Genomic DNA, 14,309 nt, shown 5'->3' with positions numbered 1-14,309 from the left:
CCTTTTGTTGAATTTTTAAAGGCTATGGAACATCATGGCCACCAATGTTTTGGGATCACTTATTAGTGTTTCTTGTTAAGCTGTGGAGAACCTATAAATAATATAAATAATATGTCCTGTCAGGGAAGCTCATTGATCTTCTTAAAGAGGGACTGGTAAACAAACACATCTCTGCAGCTCTGTACTCACACAAGATCACAGTGTGATGGAAACAGCTAGCAAGTTCTAGTAAGAGACCTGGTATTAATTCCAAATTCTGGTACTTACTAGCTGGCCATGTCTCTTTGGCAAGTTATACCTTTTCTCTGTCTCCATTTTCTCATTTGTGAAATGAGATGTTAACATCAGCCTTAAAATGTTTGCAGGGGAATTAAATAATTTTTTAAAACTATGAATATTGGATTTTGCATTGCTATCACAAAATAAGGTCAATGCATGTAATATACATTAACATTTCAGGCTACTTAGCTCCAGTTTAAAGTACCATATTTTATAAGAAAAATTGGAAAATACTTAGAGGAAAAGAGTAAAACTCATCTGTAGATGGGGAAATAATACTTACTACTTATAAATAAATACTTTAAAGGAACTGTGTTTTGAAGCATGAGGAAGAAAAGGTTATTTCAATAACGGTTTTTAAATCATGATGAATTACATCAAGAATGGTGACAGTTGATTGCCCTTGCAATTGAGCAAAAAATTGGAGTAAAATAGTTTAGGCTTATGCGTGAGGAATGTCGGTTAGGAACACAGGAAGTTTCCTGATTGATGACAGTTGGAACAAATTATGGAAGTAAGTTGAAGTTGTTTAATAACAAGATAGATTTTTCATCAACATTAGTATCCATTTACACAACTAAGGTGTGATCCATCCTGAATATTTTACTTAGACTAAATGACATATTTTTCCCTCATTTTTAAAAAATTTTTATTTTAGTGTGGTAAAAACACTTAACATGAGATCTACCCTCAGCAAATTTTTAAGTGCACAATACATTATTGTTGACTGTAGGTACAATGCTGTAAAGCAGATCTCTAAAGCTTATTCACCTTGCCTAGCTGAAACTTGATTAGGAACTCCCCATTTCCCCATTCTCCAAGCCCTGGGCAACCACCATTCCACTCTTCAATTCTGTGAATTTGATTATTTTAGGTAACTCATATAAGTAGAATTATGTAGTATTTATCTTTCTGTGACTGACTCATTTTACTTAACATAGTATCCACAATTTTCATCCATGTTGTCACATATTGCAGAGTTTCCTTCTTTTTAAAGACAAATAGTATTTTGTTGTATGCATATGCCACATTTGCTTTATCTATCTGTTCTTCTGTCAGTGGACAGTTAGGTTCTTTTCATATCTTGGTTATTGTGAATAGTGCTGCCATGAACATAATAGTGCTAATATCTCTTTGATATCCTGATTTCAGTTCCTTTGAATAAATATTCAGAAGTGTGATTGCTAGATCATATTATAGTTCTATTTTTAATTTTGGAAGAACTCTATACTGTTTTCCATAAAGGCTACACCATTTTGAACCTCCACTAACAGTGTATGAGGATTCTGATTTATCCCCATCCTTGCCAACACTTGTATTTTATTTTTTGATAATAGCCATCCTGACAAATATGATATCCCATTTTGGTTTTGATCTACATTTCCCAGATAATTAGTGACATTAAGCATTTCTTCGTATATCTGTTGGCCATTTGTATGTCTTCTTTGGAAGAATGTCTATTCAAGTCCTTTGCCCATTCTTTTTTAAAATTTTTTATTTTATTTTATTTTATTTTATTTTATTATTTTATTTTATTTTTGAAAAAGAGAATGTGGGAGGGGGGAGTAGAAAAGAGAAGGAGAGATAGTGAGTCTTAAGCAGGCTCCACGCTAGGTGAGGCTCTATCTCACAACCCCAAGATCATGACCTTGGCCAAAATCAAGAGTCAGATGCTTAACTGATTGAGCCACCCAGGTTCCCCTGCCTATTTTTTAATCAGGTTATTAGTTTTCTTGGCATTGAGTTGTAGGAGTTCCTTATATATTTTATATGTCAACCTCCTATTGGATACATGGTTTGAAAATATTTTCTCCTATTCCATAGGTTATCTTTTTACTCTTTTGTTTTCTTTGCTGTTCAGAAGCTTTTTAGTTTGATATAATCCTATTGGTCTATTTTTGTATTTGTTGCCTGTGCATTTGGTGTCAAATCATTGCTAACACCAATGTCATGAAGCTTTTCTCACATGTTTCCTACTAGGAGTTTTATGGTTTCAGGTCTCATATTTAAGTCTAATCCATTTTGAGTTTATTTTTGTGTATGGTATAATACATGGGTTCAATTTCATACCTCTGCACATGGATTTTCTGTTTTTCCAGCAGCATTTGTCAAAGACTATTCCTTCCCGATTGTGTATTCTTGGCACCCTTGTTGAAGATCAGTCTGTCATATATGCTTGGATTTATTTCTGGGCTCATGGGATGCCTGAGTGACTCAGTGGTTGAGCACCTACCTTTGGCTCAGGGCGTGATCTTGGAGTCCCAGGATCAAGTCACACATCAGGCTCCCCGCAGGGAGCATGCTTCTCCTTCTGCCTATGTCTCTGCCTCTCTCTGTGCTATGACCCACTAATCTATGTCCGTCTCTTTATGCCTGCCCCATACTGTTTTGATTACTATAGCTCTGTGATATACTTTGAAATCAGGAAGAATGATGCCTCCAGATTTATTCTTCTTTCTCAGGATTGATTTGGCTATTTGCGGTCTTTTGTGACTTCATGTAAATTGTAGATTTTTTTTCTATTGCTATGAAAAATGCCATTGGATTTTTCTAGGGATTGCATTGAATTTGTAGATCACCTTGAGTATTATGGACATTTTAATAATACTAAGTATTCCAATCCATGACCATGGGTGTCTGCATTTGTTTGTGTCTTCTTTAATTTTTTTCACCAATGTTTTATAGTTTTCAATATACAGACTTTCACCTCCTTCGTTGAGTCCAAAGTATTTTATTCATTTTAATGCTATTTTAAATGGGATTATTTTCCTAATTTTTTTATAGATAGTTGGTTGTTAGTGTATAGAAATATGAGTGATTTCTGTATGCTGATTTTGTATCCTGCAACTTTACTGTATTTGTTTATTAGTTCTAAATATTTTTTATGCAATCTTTAGGTTTTTCTATATATAAGTCCATGTTGTCTGTAACAGGGACAATTTTACTTCCTCTGATATGTATGTCTTTTTATTTATTTTCTCGCCTAATTGCTCTGACTAGGACTTCAGTACTATGGTGAAGAGAAGTGATGAGAGCAACCATTCTTGCCTTGTTACTAATCTTAGAGGAAAAGCTTTCAATTTTTCATCAGTATGATATTAGCTGTAGGCTTTTCATATATGGACTTGTATTATGTTGAGGGACTTTCCCTCTGTTTCTAGTCTATTGAGGGTATTGACCACGAAAGCATGTTGAATTTTGTCAAGTGCATTTCCTGCATCTATTGAGAAGACCTTGTGATTTTTTAATCTTTTATTCTATTAATATGGTGTATCACAGTAACTGATTTTTGTATGTTAAAAAATATTTGCATCCCAGAGATAAATCCTACTTCATCATGGTGTGTGATCCTTTTAATGTGCTGTTGAATTCAATTTGCTAGTTTTATTGAGGAGTTTTACATCTGTATGTATCAGAAATCTTGGCCTATAGTTATTTCTATTTGGTTTTTTATTGTTTTTTTTTTTCTTGTGGTGTTTTTAACTTTTGTATCAGGGTTTTGCTAGCCTCATAATGAATTGAATGTGTTCTTTCCTCTTCAATTTTTTTGGAAGAGTTTGAGAAACATTGGTATTAATTCTCCTTTATGTATTTCATAACACCAATGTAAAACCATCTGTTGTGGGTTTTCCTTTGTTATGAGATTCTTGATTGCTGATTAAATCTCTACTAGTTATAGGTCTATTCAGACTTTCTATTTCATCATGATTTAGTCTTGGTAGGTTGTATGTTTCTAGGAATTTATCCACTTTTTCTAGGTTGTCCAATTTATTGACATATAATTGTTCTTTGTAGTCTCTTATCCTTTTTGGTTCTGTGGTGTCAGTTATAATGTCTCTTCTTTCATTTCTGATTTATTTGAGTCCTCTCTTTTTATCTTAATTAGTCTCGCTAAAGATTTATCATTTTTATCTTTTTAAAAAAATGAACTCAATGTCATTGATTTTTTTTCTAGTCTCTATTTATCACTGCTTTAATCTTTATTGCCTTCATTCTGCTAATTTTGGACTGAGTTTTTCTTCTTTTTTTCTAGCTTCTTGAGCTGCAAAATTATATTGTTTCTTTGAGATTTTTTTTTTTTTTACTGTAGGTATTTATCACTATGAAATTACTTCTGAATACTTTTTACTGCATTCCCTAGGCTTTGTCTTTTCATTTCATCTATATTGTCTTTTAATCTATATATTTGTCTAAAGGTATTTTCTCATTTCCTTTTTGACCAATTGGTTTTTTTATTTAATTTTTTTTTAAGATTTTGTTTATTTGAGAGGGAAAGAGCACAAGCAGGGGGAGGGGCGGAAACAAAGAAAGAAGCAGACTCCTCATTGAGCAAGGACTCTGACACAGGACTCAATCCCAGGACCCTGAGATCATGATCTGAGCTGAAGGCAAGCATTTAACCAACTGAGCCACCCAGGTGCCCCTCAATTAGTTATTTAACAGTATGTTGTTTGCTCAGGGAGAAGCAGGCAGCTGCCAGTTTTGTCTGCGCACTTTGTGCTGAGCAATGGGAAGGCTATAAAATCTCCATCTTAGTTCTCCCCCTGATAGCTAGATTGCACCGGATCCATCAGAACTCCAAGACTGGCAAAAAGATGCTAGTTTCCTGAGCCTCCCCAAAGAAGTTGGGGTGTTGCACACACAGATCAAGAAGTGACTAAGTATTTAAGAGACAGAGAAGCTAGGTACTATCTCACAAGACTTTGATCGTGAAAGCCCAGGATTAACTTCCTTCTCCCTACTCCATATTTCCCCTGCACTTTGTTCACACCCCTACTTCATTACTTATCACATTGTACTGTGATACTTAATAATACAGCCACCCCCCAACACCCCTCTGGATCATTTACCTTCACACTCAACTCTAGCACCCAGTGTAGGAATAGGCATATACAGACATCCAGCAAATGTTTGTTGAATGAATAAACAAAAAATGAATGATGGATAGAAACAGTATGACATAATGTTTAAAATCATATGGTTGCCAATCAGAAGAACCTGACTTCAAATCCAGACTCTACGTCTTACAAACAGTGTGATCCTGGACAACTTACTTAACTCTCAGTCGTGTGTCCTTATCTATAAAATGGTGTTACATACCTAATCCATAGGGTTCTTAGATAATATATATGTTTTGTATATATTTTTTGCATATAACATGGAGTCTAGCAATAAGTAACTATTATTAATAGTACCATTATTTCTCATAATGAAAGTTATGAAAACTAATAAAAATATTATATGTATTATTTTCTATTTCTATTTATTTTTGCTATTGTAATTTGTTGTTATCATTATTGACAGAAACACTTGAGAAATTCACTGATAGCCAATACAGAATGACCCATTCAGAGACTATGTGAGAGGTTTCACTCATATCCAAAATGTCACAGGTATGCATTTTTGCTTTGGCCTGAGCTGGGGGTAGGAGAGGTTGAACAGAGTTAACAGCATTGCCTTTAATTCTGTGGCCTTAAAGAAACAAATCCCTGTTTCCACAAAAGCAAGCGGTAAAATCCTTCCCAGCACATCCAGAGCTTCTCACATCACTTATCCAATCCAAGGATACAAAGAGATGAACAATAAACTTCTGGTTAACCAGGGGTTCTCAGACTTGAGTATCTATCAGAGTAATTTGGAGGACTGTTTAAACAGACTGGGCTCCATCTCCATCAGTAGGCCTGGGACAGAACCCTAGTTTTTATTTCTAATAAGTTCCCACATGGTTCTGATGATGGTGGTTCAAGCACTACACTTTGAGGACCACTGAGTTCATAGAAATGGTTGAGGTATGAGTAACCTGACTCCAGGGCAAGAATGTGTGCAGAAATCTTTTCACTAAGTTGACTTTCCTGATAACCCCTGTGAAAGTGAGGGCTTTCTTTTTTCAGCCCCAAGGTTTACAATCATGAACTCTCCTCTTCTTTATAAATTTATTGGTAGGGAAAATAGTTTCATGAAGTTGTTTTTAAGCTTTTATGAGCCTGATTCAATCTATAGACACTCTCTACAGAAAATCCCATATACACATACACAGAAGCATTGCTTATAATTTCAAGAGGTGCTGGGACACCTCTCCCACCAGCCCACCCACTGGCCCTAAGGAGTGTCAGTAGAAAAACTATGTCCTAAAGCAAAGTCTTGGATGCACGTGGATGTTACAAAAATTTCCTTCTTATAGTTAACTCATTTTTAAAACAGGAATAATAGAGGGACACCTGGGTGGCTCAGTGGTTGAGCATCTGTCGTTGGCATGATCCTGGGGCCCTGGATGGAGTCCCGAAGCAGGCTCCTTCTGCCTATATCTCTGCCTCTCTCTGCGTCTTTCACGAGTAAATAAATATTTAAAAAAAAAAACAGGAATAATAGTAATGTCCTTGCATCAAAGTTTCTGAAGATTAACTAAGGTAATACATGAAAAAGCATAATTTGGAAACCAAAAACACTATTACCTTTTTTCTCTCTTCATAGTCTTGCTACAATAAACTCATTCTTGAGGCAATTGGATGCCTCTCCCTACTAAGAAAAGATCAGGAAGTATAAGAAAGAAGAACCCTAAGAGTAGTTATTTCAAGTCCTTACTCTACTCCCCTCACATTCTTTGGCTAAAATCTGGTCACAGGCTGCCATATCATGGTTCTCTCTGTGAGTCACTGAGCAGCGGGATCTAGCAAGTCCAGGCTTGGCTCTGTGACCTGAGAGTCTCAATTTATTTGCCTGGAAATACTCCACTTTGCAAATGTCCAATGCCTTGTCATGTCCCCAGGTTAATGCCCCTGGCAGAAAGATAGAAATGTAAAGTTGTAATAGGGGTTTGTTTCTAAGCTAGAAGACACTGAATCTTGAGAAATAGTGATTAAGGGTTAAGCCTGATTCTCACTGTTTCCAAAAACTGTGTTTTTAGCACCTACTGCGTACACTGTGTAATAGATGACACAAAGAGCAGCACCGGGGTGGTTCAGTGGGTTAAGCATCTGCCTTCAGTTCAGGTCATGATCCCAGGGTCCTGGGATCGAGCCCCGCATCAGGCTATCTGCTCAGCGTGGAGTCAGCTTCTCCCTCTGCCTCTACCTGCTACTCTCCGTGCTTGTGCTTGCTCACTCTCTCTCAAATAAATAAATATTTTTTTTAAAAAAAGGATGGTACAAGGAGGGGTAATACATGTTCCTATGCTATGCCAACTCCAATCCAGTCGGGAAAATAGATACATGCAAAAATACACCAAACACAAAGTGAACCTTAGCAAGGGCAACGATTATGATTCATACAGAGATTCAAGAGTATAGGAGGAGGGAGACATCAATTTTGATAGGGATCCACTAAAGTCTCCTGGGCAAGGTGGAATTTCAGCTGGCCCCTAAAGGAGAAGTGGGACTGCATTAGGTGACTATAAGGGAGAGGGACTTCCCTTAGATCGTAGACTATGGAAGTTGTTTGAAGAAAAAAGAAAAGTGCTTGGTTGAAATGTGCATGATTATGATTTAACCAGTGTGACTATAGTATGGGAGAGGGTGGAGGTATAGAATGTGAGGCTGAAGGAAGAAGCTGGAAGCATATTGTGGGAAAGAAACCAGAGACCAAGTTAGGAGTTTTGGCTTTACTCACCATGCAGTGGAGAAGGACTGAGGGTCTTTAATACCACAGACGGATCTGTTTTTACAAAAAGAGAGCTGGTGCCACTGTGAATAGATGATAGAGAACAAAAAGGAAACAAGACCCGGTAAGGTGATGGGAACCTGAACTAAAACTAGAGCAGTGGGAGTAGCCAGGAGGACACGCAGGGAAGAAGCACGTGAGAGGCTGCATGTTGAGAATGGTTGACGACGTGTAGCAAAAAAAAAAAAAAAAAAAAAACAGAGGCAAGCTGAAAGGGCTCCCCTTGGCCGACCCAACCCCAGGTGGGGTTGCTGCACAAAGCAGACCGTGGGCTCCAAGGAAGAAACTACTAGGGGCCCCGAGACCAGGTGGTGAGGAATACCTCCAGGTTGGCCCAAGAAGCCTCTTCTCCCTCCTAGAGTGCCCAGAAGGGTAGCAGCTGACGATCTGCTTCGTCTGCATGGAATATCAAGATCCCTGATTCCTGGACGTGACTCCTCAACCTGGCAGCTTCAGAAGTCCTAGAGATCTTTTAAAATAACTTTCAGGCCCTGTCCCGTGTGATTTTGATCTGGAAACCTAAGATGGGGCCCAGGCATCCATGTCTTGTAAAGCTCTCAGGTGATGCTGATGCACATCTGCTCTGGGGAAACGACTGTGGGCCGTTACTCTTAGTCTGTGAAGTGTCTAGAAACTCTGGGTTCAACACACTCTTGTGCTAATGAAGACTGTGATGGGCTGGAGGCCATAGGCTTTAGTCTCCAACACAGTGACAGTCATCAAATGTCTTCGTCCCACTCCAATCCTCAGGGGACACAGCAGGAGATGGCAGAGGCTGCATGCTTGAGGAGGTCCCCTGAATGCCACAGAAGGACAAGGTGCATACCAGCCATCATAGTCACCCTTGTCCCCTTTGCTGTGTTACAGGGGCACCATAAAAGAGTCTTATTACCAGATGCTGTGAGACTTTAGAAAACAGGCTAAGTGATAATACTGTCCATTTTCTGCCAGGCTTATATACCACTCACAGCACTTTGACTGCTATTACTGTTTTTATTTCTCAGAAAAAAACAATGCAGTCCAAAGGTAAGGTGGGTGTCAAACATGTCCCTTCTAGACACTGGGCTCTGTGCAAGGTCAGACAAACCAGAGCCAGTCCTGAACCCGCCATCCTCCTGCACTCCGGTTCTGCTTCTGGGCCATAATGGAGAAGGGTAACATAAAGGCATTTTTCTCTCCTTGTAAAAGAGGAAAAAAATAGGGGGAGGGGGAATTATTTAAACACACCTCACTCATACTGCAATCACTGCATTGTTTTTCCTGTTGAAACACCCTGTTGGTTTTTAAATCCCTTTAAACCTACCCGGCACCTGTATGGCCCAGATCCAAGAATTATTACCGAACCCTTCACTTTTTATATTTAGCCACATAGGGGTTTCTGTGATGGTAGCTGGCTCTTGGTTCAGTCGAAAATTTCAGAGCTTCCAGAAGTTTTCTCCTTCCATAGAAGTTAGAAGCATGCAGTGGTCAGACAATGATTTTTTAAATTTTTAATTTTTATATTAATTATTTCTGTCCACTTTTGTTCTCCTGCTGGGTAAAGCAGTATCATGGCACCACCCTCTATTGTTCCTGTGTGAAGATCCTCCTGAAATATTGACCAAAAAAAAAGGGCAGGGGAAGGATGGGGGAGGGGTGGGTGGTCCCCATCAGCAACTTCTGGTTTGTGGGATGACCTCTCTCCAGGGCTAGAACTGAGGCTGAAAATATAATGAGAACTTCCCAGCAAATTCATTATAACAAAGCATAATGTGAGCTCACTAGGCACAAAATAGGCTGAAGGAAAGTGACTCCCACATAAGACCTAATTAAATACTTTGATGTCAGAAAGCAGAGCAGGGAGGGGTGGAAAATCAAATCAGACCAAAGTGAAAGACCTACATTCAAATGGAAAGAAGAAATATTTCTCTCTCTTCCCCCGACACCTCCTCTTACCTCCCCCACCTCCCTACCCACCCCCACCCCTTTCTCTGTACCTCTCTCTCTTTTCTTCCTTTGCCATGAAGGAAGAATAAGATTCAGGAACAATAGGTTGTAAATTCTTCAGCCAATTAGTCCAGTAACTTACTACTGTTTATAATGCACAGAATGTCACAGGCTGTTTTGCAAACTCCCCAAGTTGGTTTGTTAATAACAGGAAGCTAGCACTTCTCAGTACAGTGGATCAGCTACACGTGAAAATAAATGCAAAAAACCTGGAGGGGAATAGCAGCAGACCAAGAGTAGCCTTGATTTAATTTAACATTTGGGGGTCCACACACAAATGAGCATTTTAGTAGGCTTCATGGTGGAAGTTGCTGTCATTTGTAAAATATTCTGGCCAATTAGCTAATAGTGTGCTTGGATTTCTCCTGTTTTGATACAGTAATACTAAGTACATTGTGAAGCCCAATTATACAAATCATCCCCATATGCCATACCAGTCTTTCTTTATGAACTGTGTTTATAAATCCTGTGTGAGGAAATGTGTACTTCAGCAATTTAGACCATGTGTAAAAACATAGCCAATGGGATTGTCAAGAAAACAAGTTCCAGCCTAGGAAATCCTAATGTGTTCCGCTGGAATAACAGGAGGGTGCCGGAGAGTGCAATGCTCTGCTTAAATACATATTGCTTTATAGTGTTTAGCCAATTTAGGGGCTTCCGCTTCCCTTTCTGTTATTTTATTCTTCTTTTCTTTTAGGATCCAACCTTGGAGTTTTTGAGAAAATTTGGGATTGGTCTTCTCTCAGGCACAATAGCCTCAGTCATTAACATCCCTTTTGATGTTGCCAAGAGTAGGATTCAAGGGCCTCAACCAGTTCCTGGACAGATCAAGTACAGAACCTGTTTTAAAACAATGGCAACAGTCTACCAGGAAGAAGGGTAACAACATTCTTATTTTAATAAATGTGCAGGATTCAAATACTGTTAAAAGTATACCATACTTCAATTTTGGTGAGAGCCATTAAGCCCTCCTACATTGTGTGTGTGTGTGTGTGTGTGTGTGCGTGTGTGTGTGTGTGTGTGTGTAAAGCTCTAGAGAATAATGGCAAACTTGAGATAACACAATGATGAAATACTGGCAACATGTTCTTACACCATCCAGAACCTTGGGTCACCATCATATAGTCTGCCACTGCATGTTTGTCTTAGAATGCTAAGATGACCCTTGTGCTTGTCAGTTTCCATAATATTGTTGTAATACACCCTGTTAATGCGGGGGCAGGCGAATGGTTGTCTTTGAACTGTAAATCTAGTCAAAATGTCACCTCCTCATATTCTCCTGGGAGAATTAAACATAAGAGTTCTGTAAAGGTAGTTTTCTGTGAAAAATCTCAAGTGCATGTTTTTTTCTGCTAGGCTTTTTTAATTTAAGTCTTACATCTGTCTCTTCATCCTTCCTCACTCAGATCTTATTCTCAAGTAAACAAGTAATATTTTATTATTTTGATCTAAACTCTATCATGTTTTCTTTTATGAAGACCGGGTTTGTGGTCTTTTAAATTCAATTACAAAAGTCATTTTGTACATATACACAGCTGTCATAAAAGTAAGATCTGTGTTCAGTGCAAAAGCCATCTCACTGAGGAAAATCATATTTCTGGTTGGACACAATCAACTCAGCATAGCTTGGGCAATAAAGAATTCATTAACTCTTTCTCTTTGTCCAGTTTATTTTTTTTTCTTTGTCCAGTTTAGTGCAGAAAATATGTAGCCAGGTATTGTCCTGTTTAGGATACACGTGATTTAAAATCAATTTTCTTTTTTTTTTTCAAATCAATTTTCTTGTAGATGCTGAGTCGGCATCTCAATCAAGCTGAGATACAACTCCATTCTATCTTCAGAATTAAGAATGTTGCTCTTTCCCTTCCTATTATAGGTTTTTAGCTTTGTACAAAGGCCTGCTTCCCAAGATTATGAGGCTTGGACCAGGTAATGACGTTTTTATTACTTATATCCTTCCTTATTGTTCTAGTGTCTTTTTTTCTGATTTGTGTCTATCAGCAACATGGTAAGCTTATCACACTGTGAAAGATGGAAACCTTGAGAATATGAAGTTATCTAGGAGTATTCAAGATACTGAAGGCATCCATTAGAAATGTTTGCCACCTTTGTTTATAAGGTACTATTTAAAGACCTTGTTGGAGGCTGATGGGAGCCAAAGCCCAGCTTAAGTCAATAGGAGAGGATCCAACAGCCAGTTGGAGTTTGAGTGAACAAGAAGATGTACATACAGTGGCTTCTGGCTGTGGGGTAAGGACCAGCCTGAGGAAACTTGCCTGGTGACCCCCAGTTCATTCTTGTTCCCGCCTCAACTTCATTTCAAAAACAAAAAAGAAGGGTAACTTGCCTCCACAAACATCAGAAGCCACTTGTCCTCACAGTCCCCTGGGAGGGTTGCTGTGAATGTACCATCCAGGGAGTGGTGGCACTGCGGCCTGGCACTCACCTTCCTGGCCTCTGTCAGCATGATGGTGGAGGCTCCTGGCTCAGGGCCTTACCTCCGGATGCCAACCCATAAAAAACCAGCTGCCATTCCCACAGGGAGAGTCAGCTGCCTCTATGTAAATAGATAAGAACATAACTGCTGCAGACCCAACCGCCTGGGCAAACAGTCTTGGGTATAAGCACCCTGTGTATAAGTACAGAATATGCACCAGCCCTCTCGTATCTTTTTACCAGGCCATACTCATCTACTTAGGCGTCCTGGTATCCTCTCCTAGAAGCTTCCCCTTCCCATTCCTCCCTATTAACACCACTGTCCTCCTGCCCTACACACTCACACCTGGGCACATTGACCTTTGGATCTCAGCCCAATGAGCCAGCATTTCTACTAACCTGAGGTAGGGGACAGCTCATGCTTTCATGTATTCAGAAAACACTTCCACAATTCCCAGTCCATCTATCCTAACCTTTCTAGACATTTAAGCATGGATTTTGCTTCACGTTTGAGATTCGGACTTGCCTCCTCTTACTCGTTGGCATAAAAAACAATGGGTATAAAACGAAGCCAATGACAAAGAATATTGGTGATTTTGTTGCAACTCTCTCTGCCGGTATATGTTTTCCCTTCACCACACAGTAAAACCCTGCTGGTAGACCTAGTATTAGAGAAAATCATAGGAATGACCCTAACCCAGCTTTCTCAGGAGGGGATGGGCCTAAAAAGAGTGGTGATCATGGAGAGTTTATCTAAAACAGTAATTGACTGGAACCTTAATCCAAAACTCTTAAATAATCTGACCCCAAGTTTTGTTAGAGGCTTGCAAATGTTTGGTTGGCTTTTTAAATGTTTTTGCATGAGGTGTCCTGAGTTGCTGTGGTATTAAATACAATGAAAAGGCTTGTTGTGAATGGACTGTCCAGGCTAAACAAAAATGTGAATGACTGGAAATCTCCTTCAGGGACCTGGCCCACACTCACATGTAAGTCCTCCAAACATGCAAATCCCAGCAACTTTAAAGGAAAGAAAGAGAAAGAGAAAGGTACCTTTGACTTAAGACTTTTTTTTTCAAAGAGAAAGAGTAAAAAAAAAATGAAAGAAAGGGTAAATCTGGGATTTTCATCTTTCATTGTGGGAAGCATCCCATCTTCTTTTTAGAACAGCCTCAGCAGCTCTGTGTGGCTAACAACCAGTCATGTCCTGTGAAAGGAGACTCTTGAAGTCTGTGGTTTAAACTCCAAATATCACTAGGCTGCAAACTAACCCAATTCTGCAAGTTCTTGTCTTACATGGAGAACAGTTAATAAGAGTAAACACAGCAATTACATAGGTATTAACAACCTCTGTACGTGGGTCTTTTTTTGTTTGCCAGAGTGCCAAGAGGGCTACAGAAGCTGAGAGGGATCTAATAGAGTATCTTCATGGGTTAAAAATGAAAATTACAGGCAGATAATTATCTTTGGTATAAGGTTACACAAACATGTGTGGCCTGCAGATTAAAACACACACACACACACACACACACACACACACACAGCAGTGTGTACAAAAGAACTAAGATCAAAATCAAGTTCTATTTATTTTCATCAGAAGTCAATCTTCTGTTCATGAGGCCAAGTCTTCTTAAAGTTATGCTCAAGATACTTGTCCCCATTTGATTTTATAATATTTTTCGTGCAGACATGAGAGGATAATATAGGTTATATTAAAGAGCATGGGACATGTGCCACTTACTGGATCACATGGAACACAAAATCATCCACATGTTGATGCCTCTTCCGATTTTTAGGTATTCTGCAGCCTTGGTGCTTGTTTCCCTGTATCATAGTCCTGCTGACCTTTTAAGACAAATGGTGGTCCGTGACACCCAAACCCCACTACCAAATGTTCAAGTGCAATCCATTCATATCTGAGGCAGATAAAAGGAATAAAAGCAAAAGGAGGTTGA

The 14,309-nt window shown here is 38.9% G+C and overlaps 1 protein-coding gene across 10 annotated transcripts in view; it reads left to right on the top strand.

The window, feature by feature from the left end:
* The window catches only part of SLC25A21 (solute carrier family 25 member 21), a 469,006-nt gene that overhangs the window by 453,673 nt on the left and 1,024 nt on the right, over positions 1-14,309 (top strand). For all 10 annotated transcript variants that reach the window (XM_072838349.1, XM_072838341.1, XM_072838343.1 and 7 more), the window contains 2 exons: positions 10,619-10,800; positions 11,798-11,850. In XM_072838349.1, coding sequence (XP_072694450.1) covers positions 10,619-10,800; positions 11,798-11,850 — 235 coding nt within the window. The remainder of the gene's footprint in view (positions 1-10,618; positions 10,801-11,797; positions 11,851-14,309) is intronic.

The sequence above is a fragment of the Canis lupus genome, chromosome 9, assembly GCF_048164855.1.
Source record: "Canis lupus baileyi chromosome 9, mCanLup2.hap1, whole genome shotgun sequence".
Classification (NCBI taxonomy): domain Eukaryota; kingdom Metazoa; phylum Chordata; class Mammalia; order Carnivora; family Canidae; genus Canis; species Canis lupus.
The sequence above is the reverse complement of the archived record's forward strand: the minus strand, read 5'-3'. Positions and strand labels throughout refer to the sequence as shown.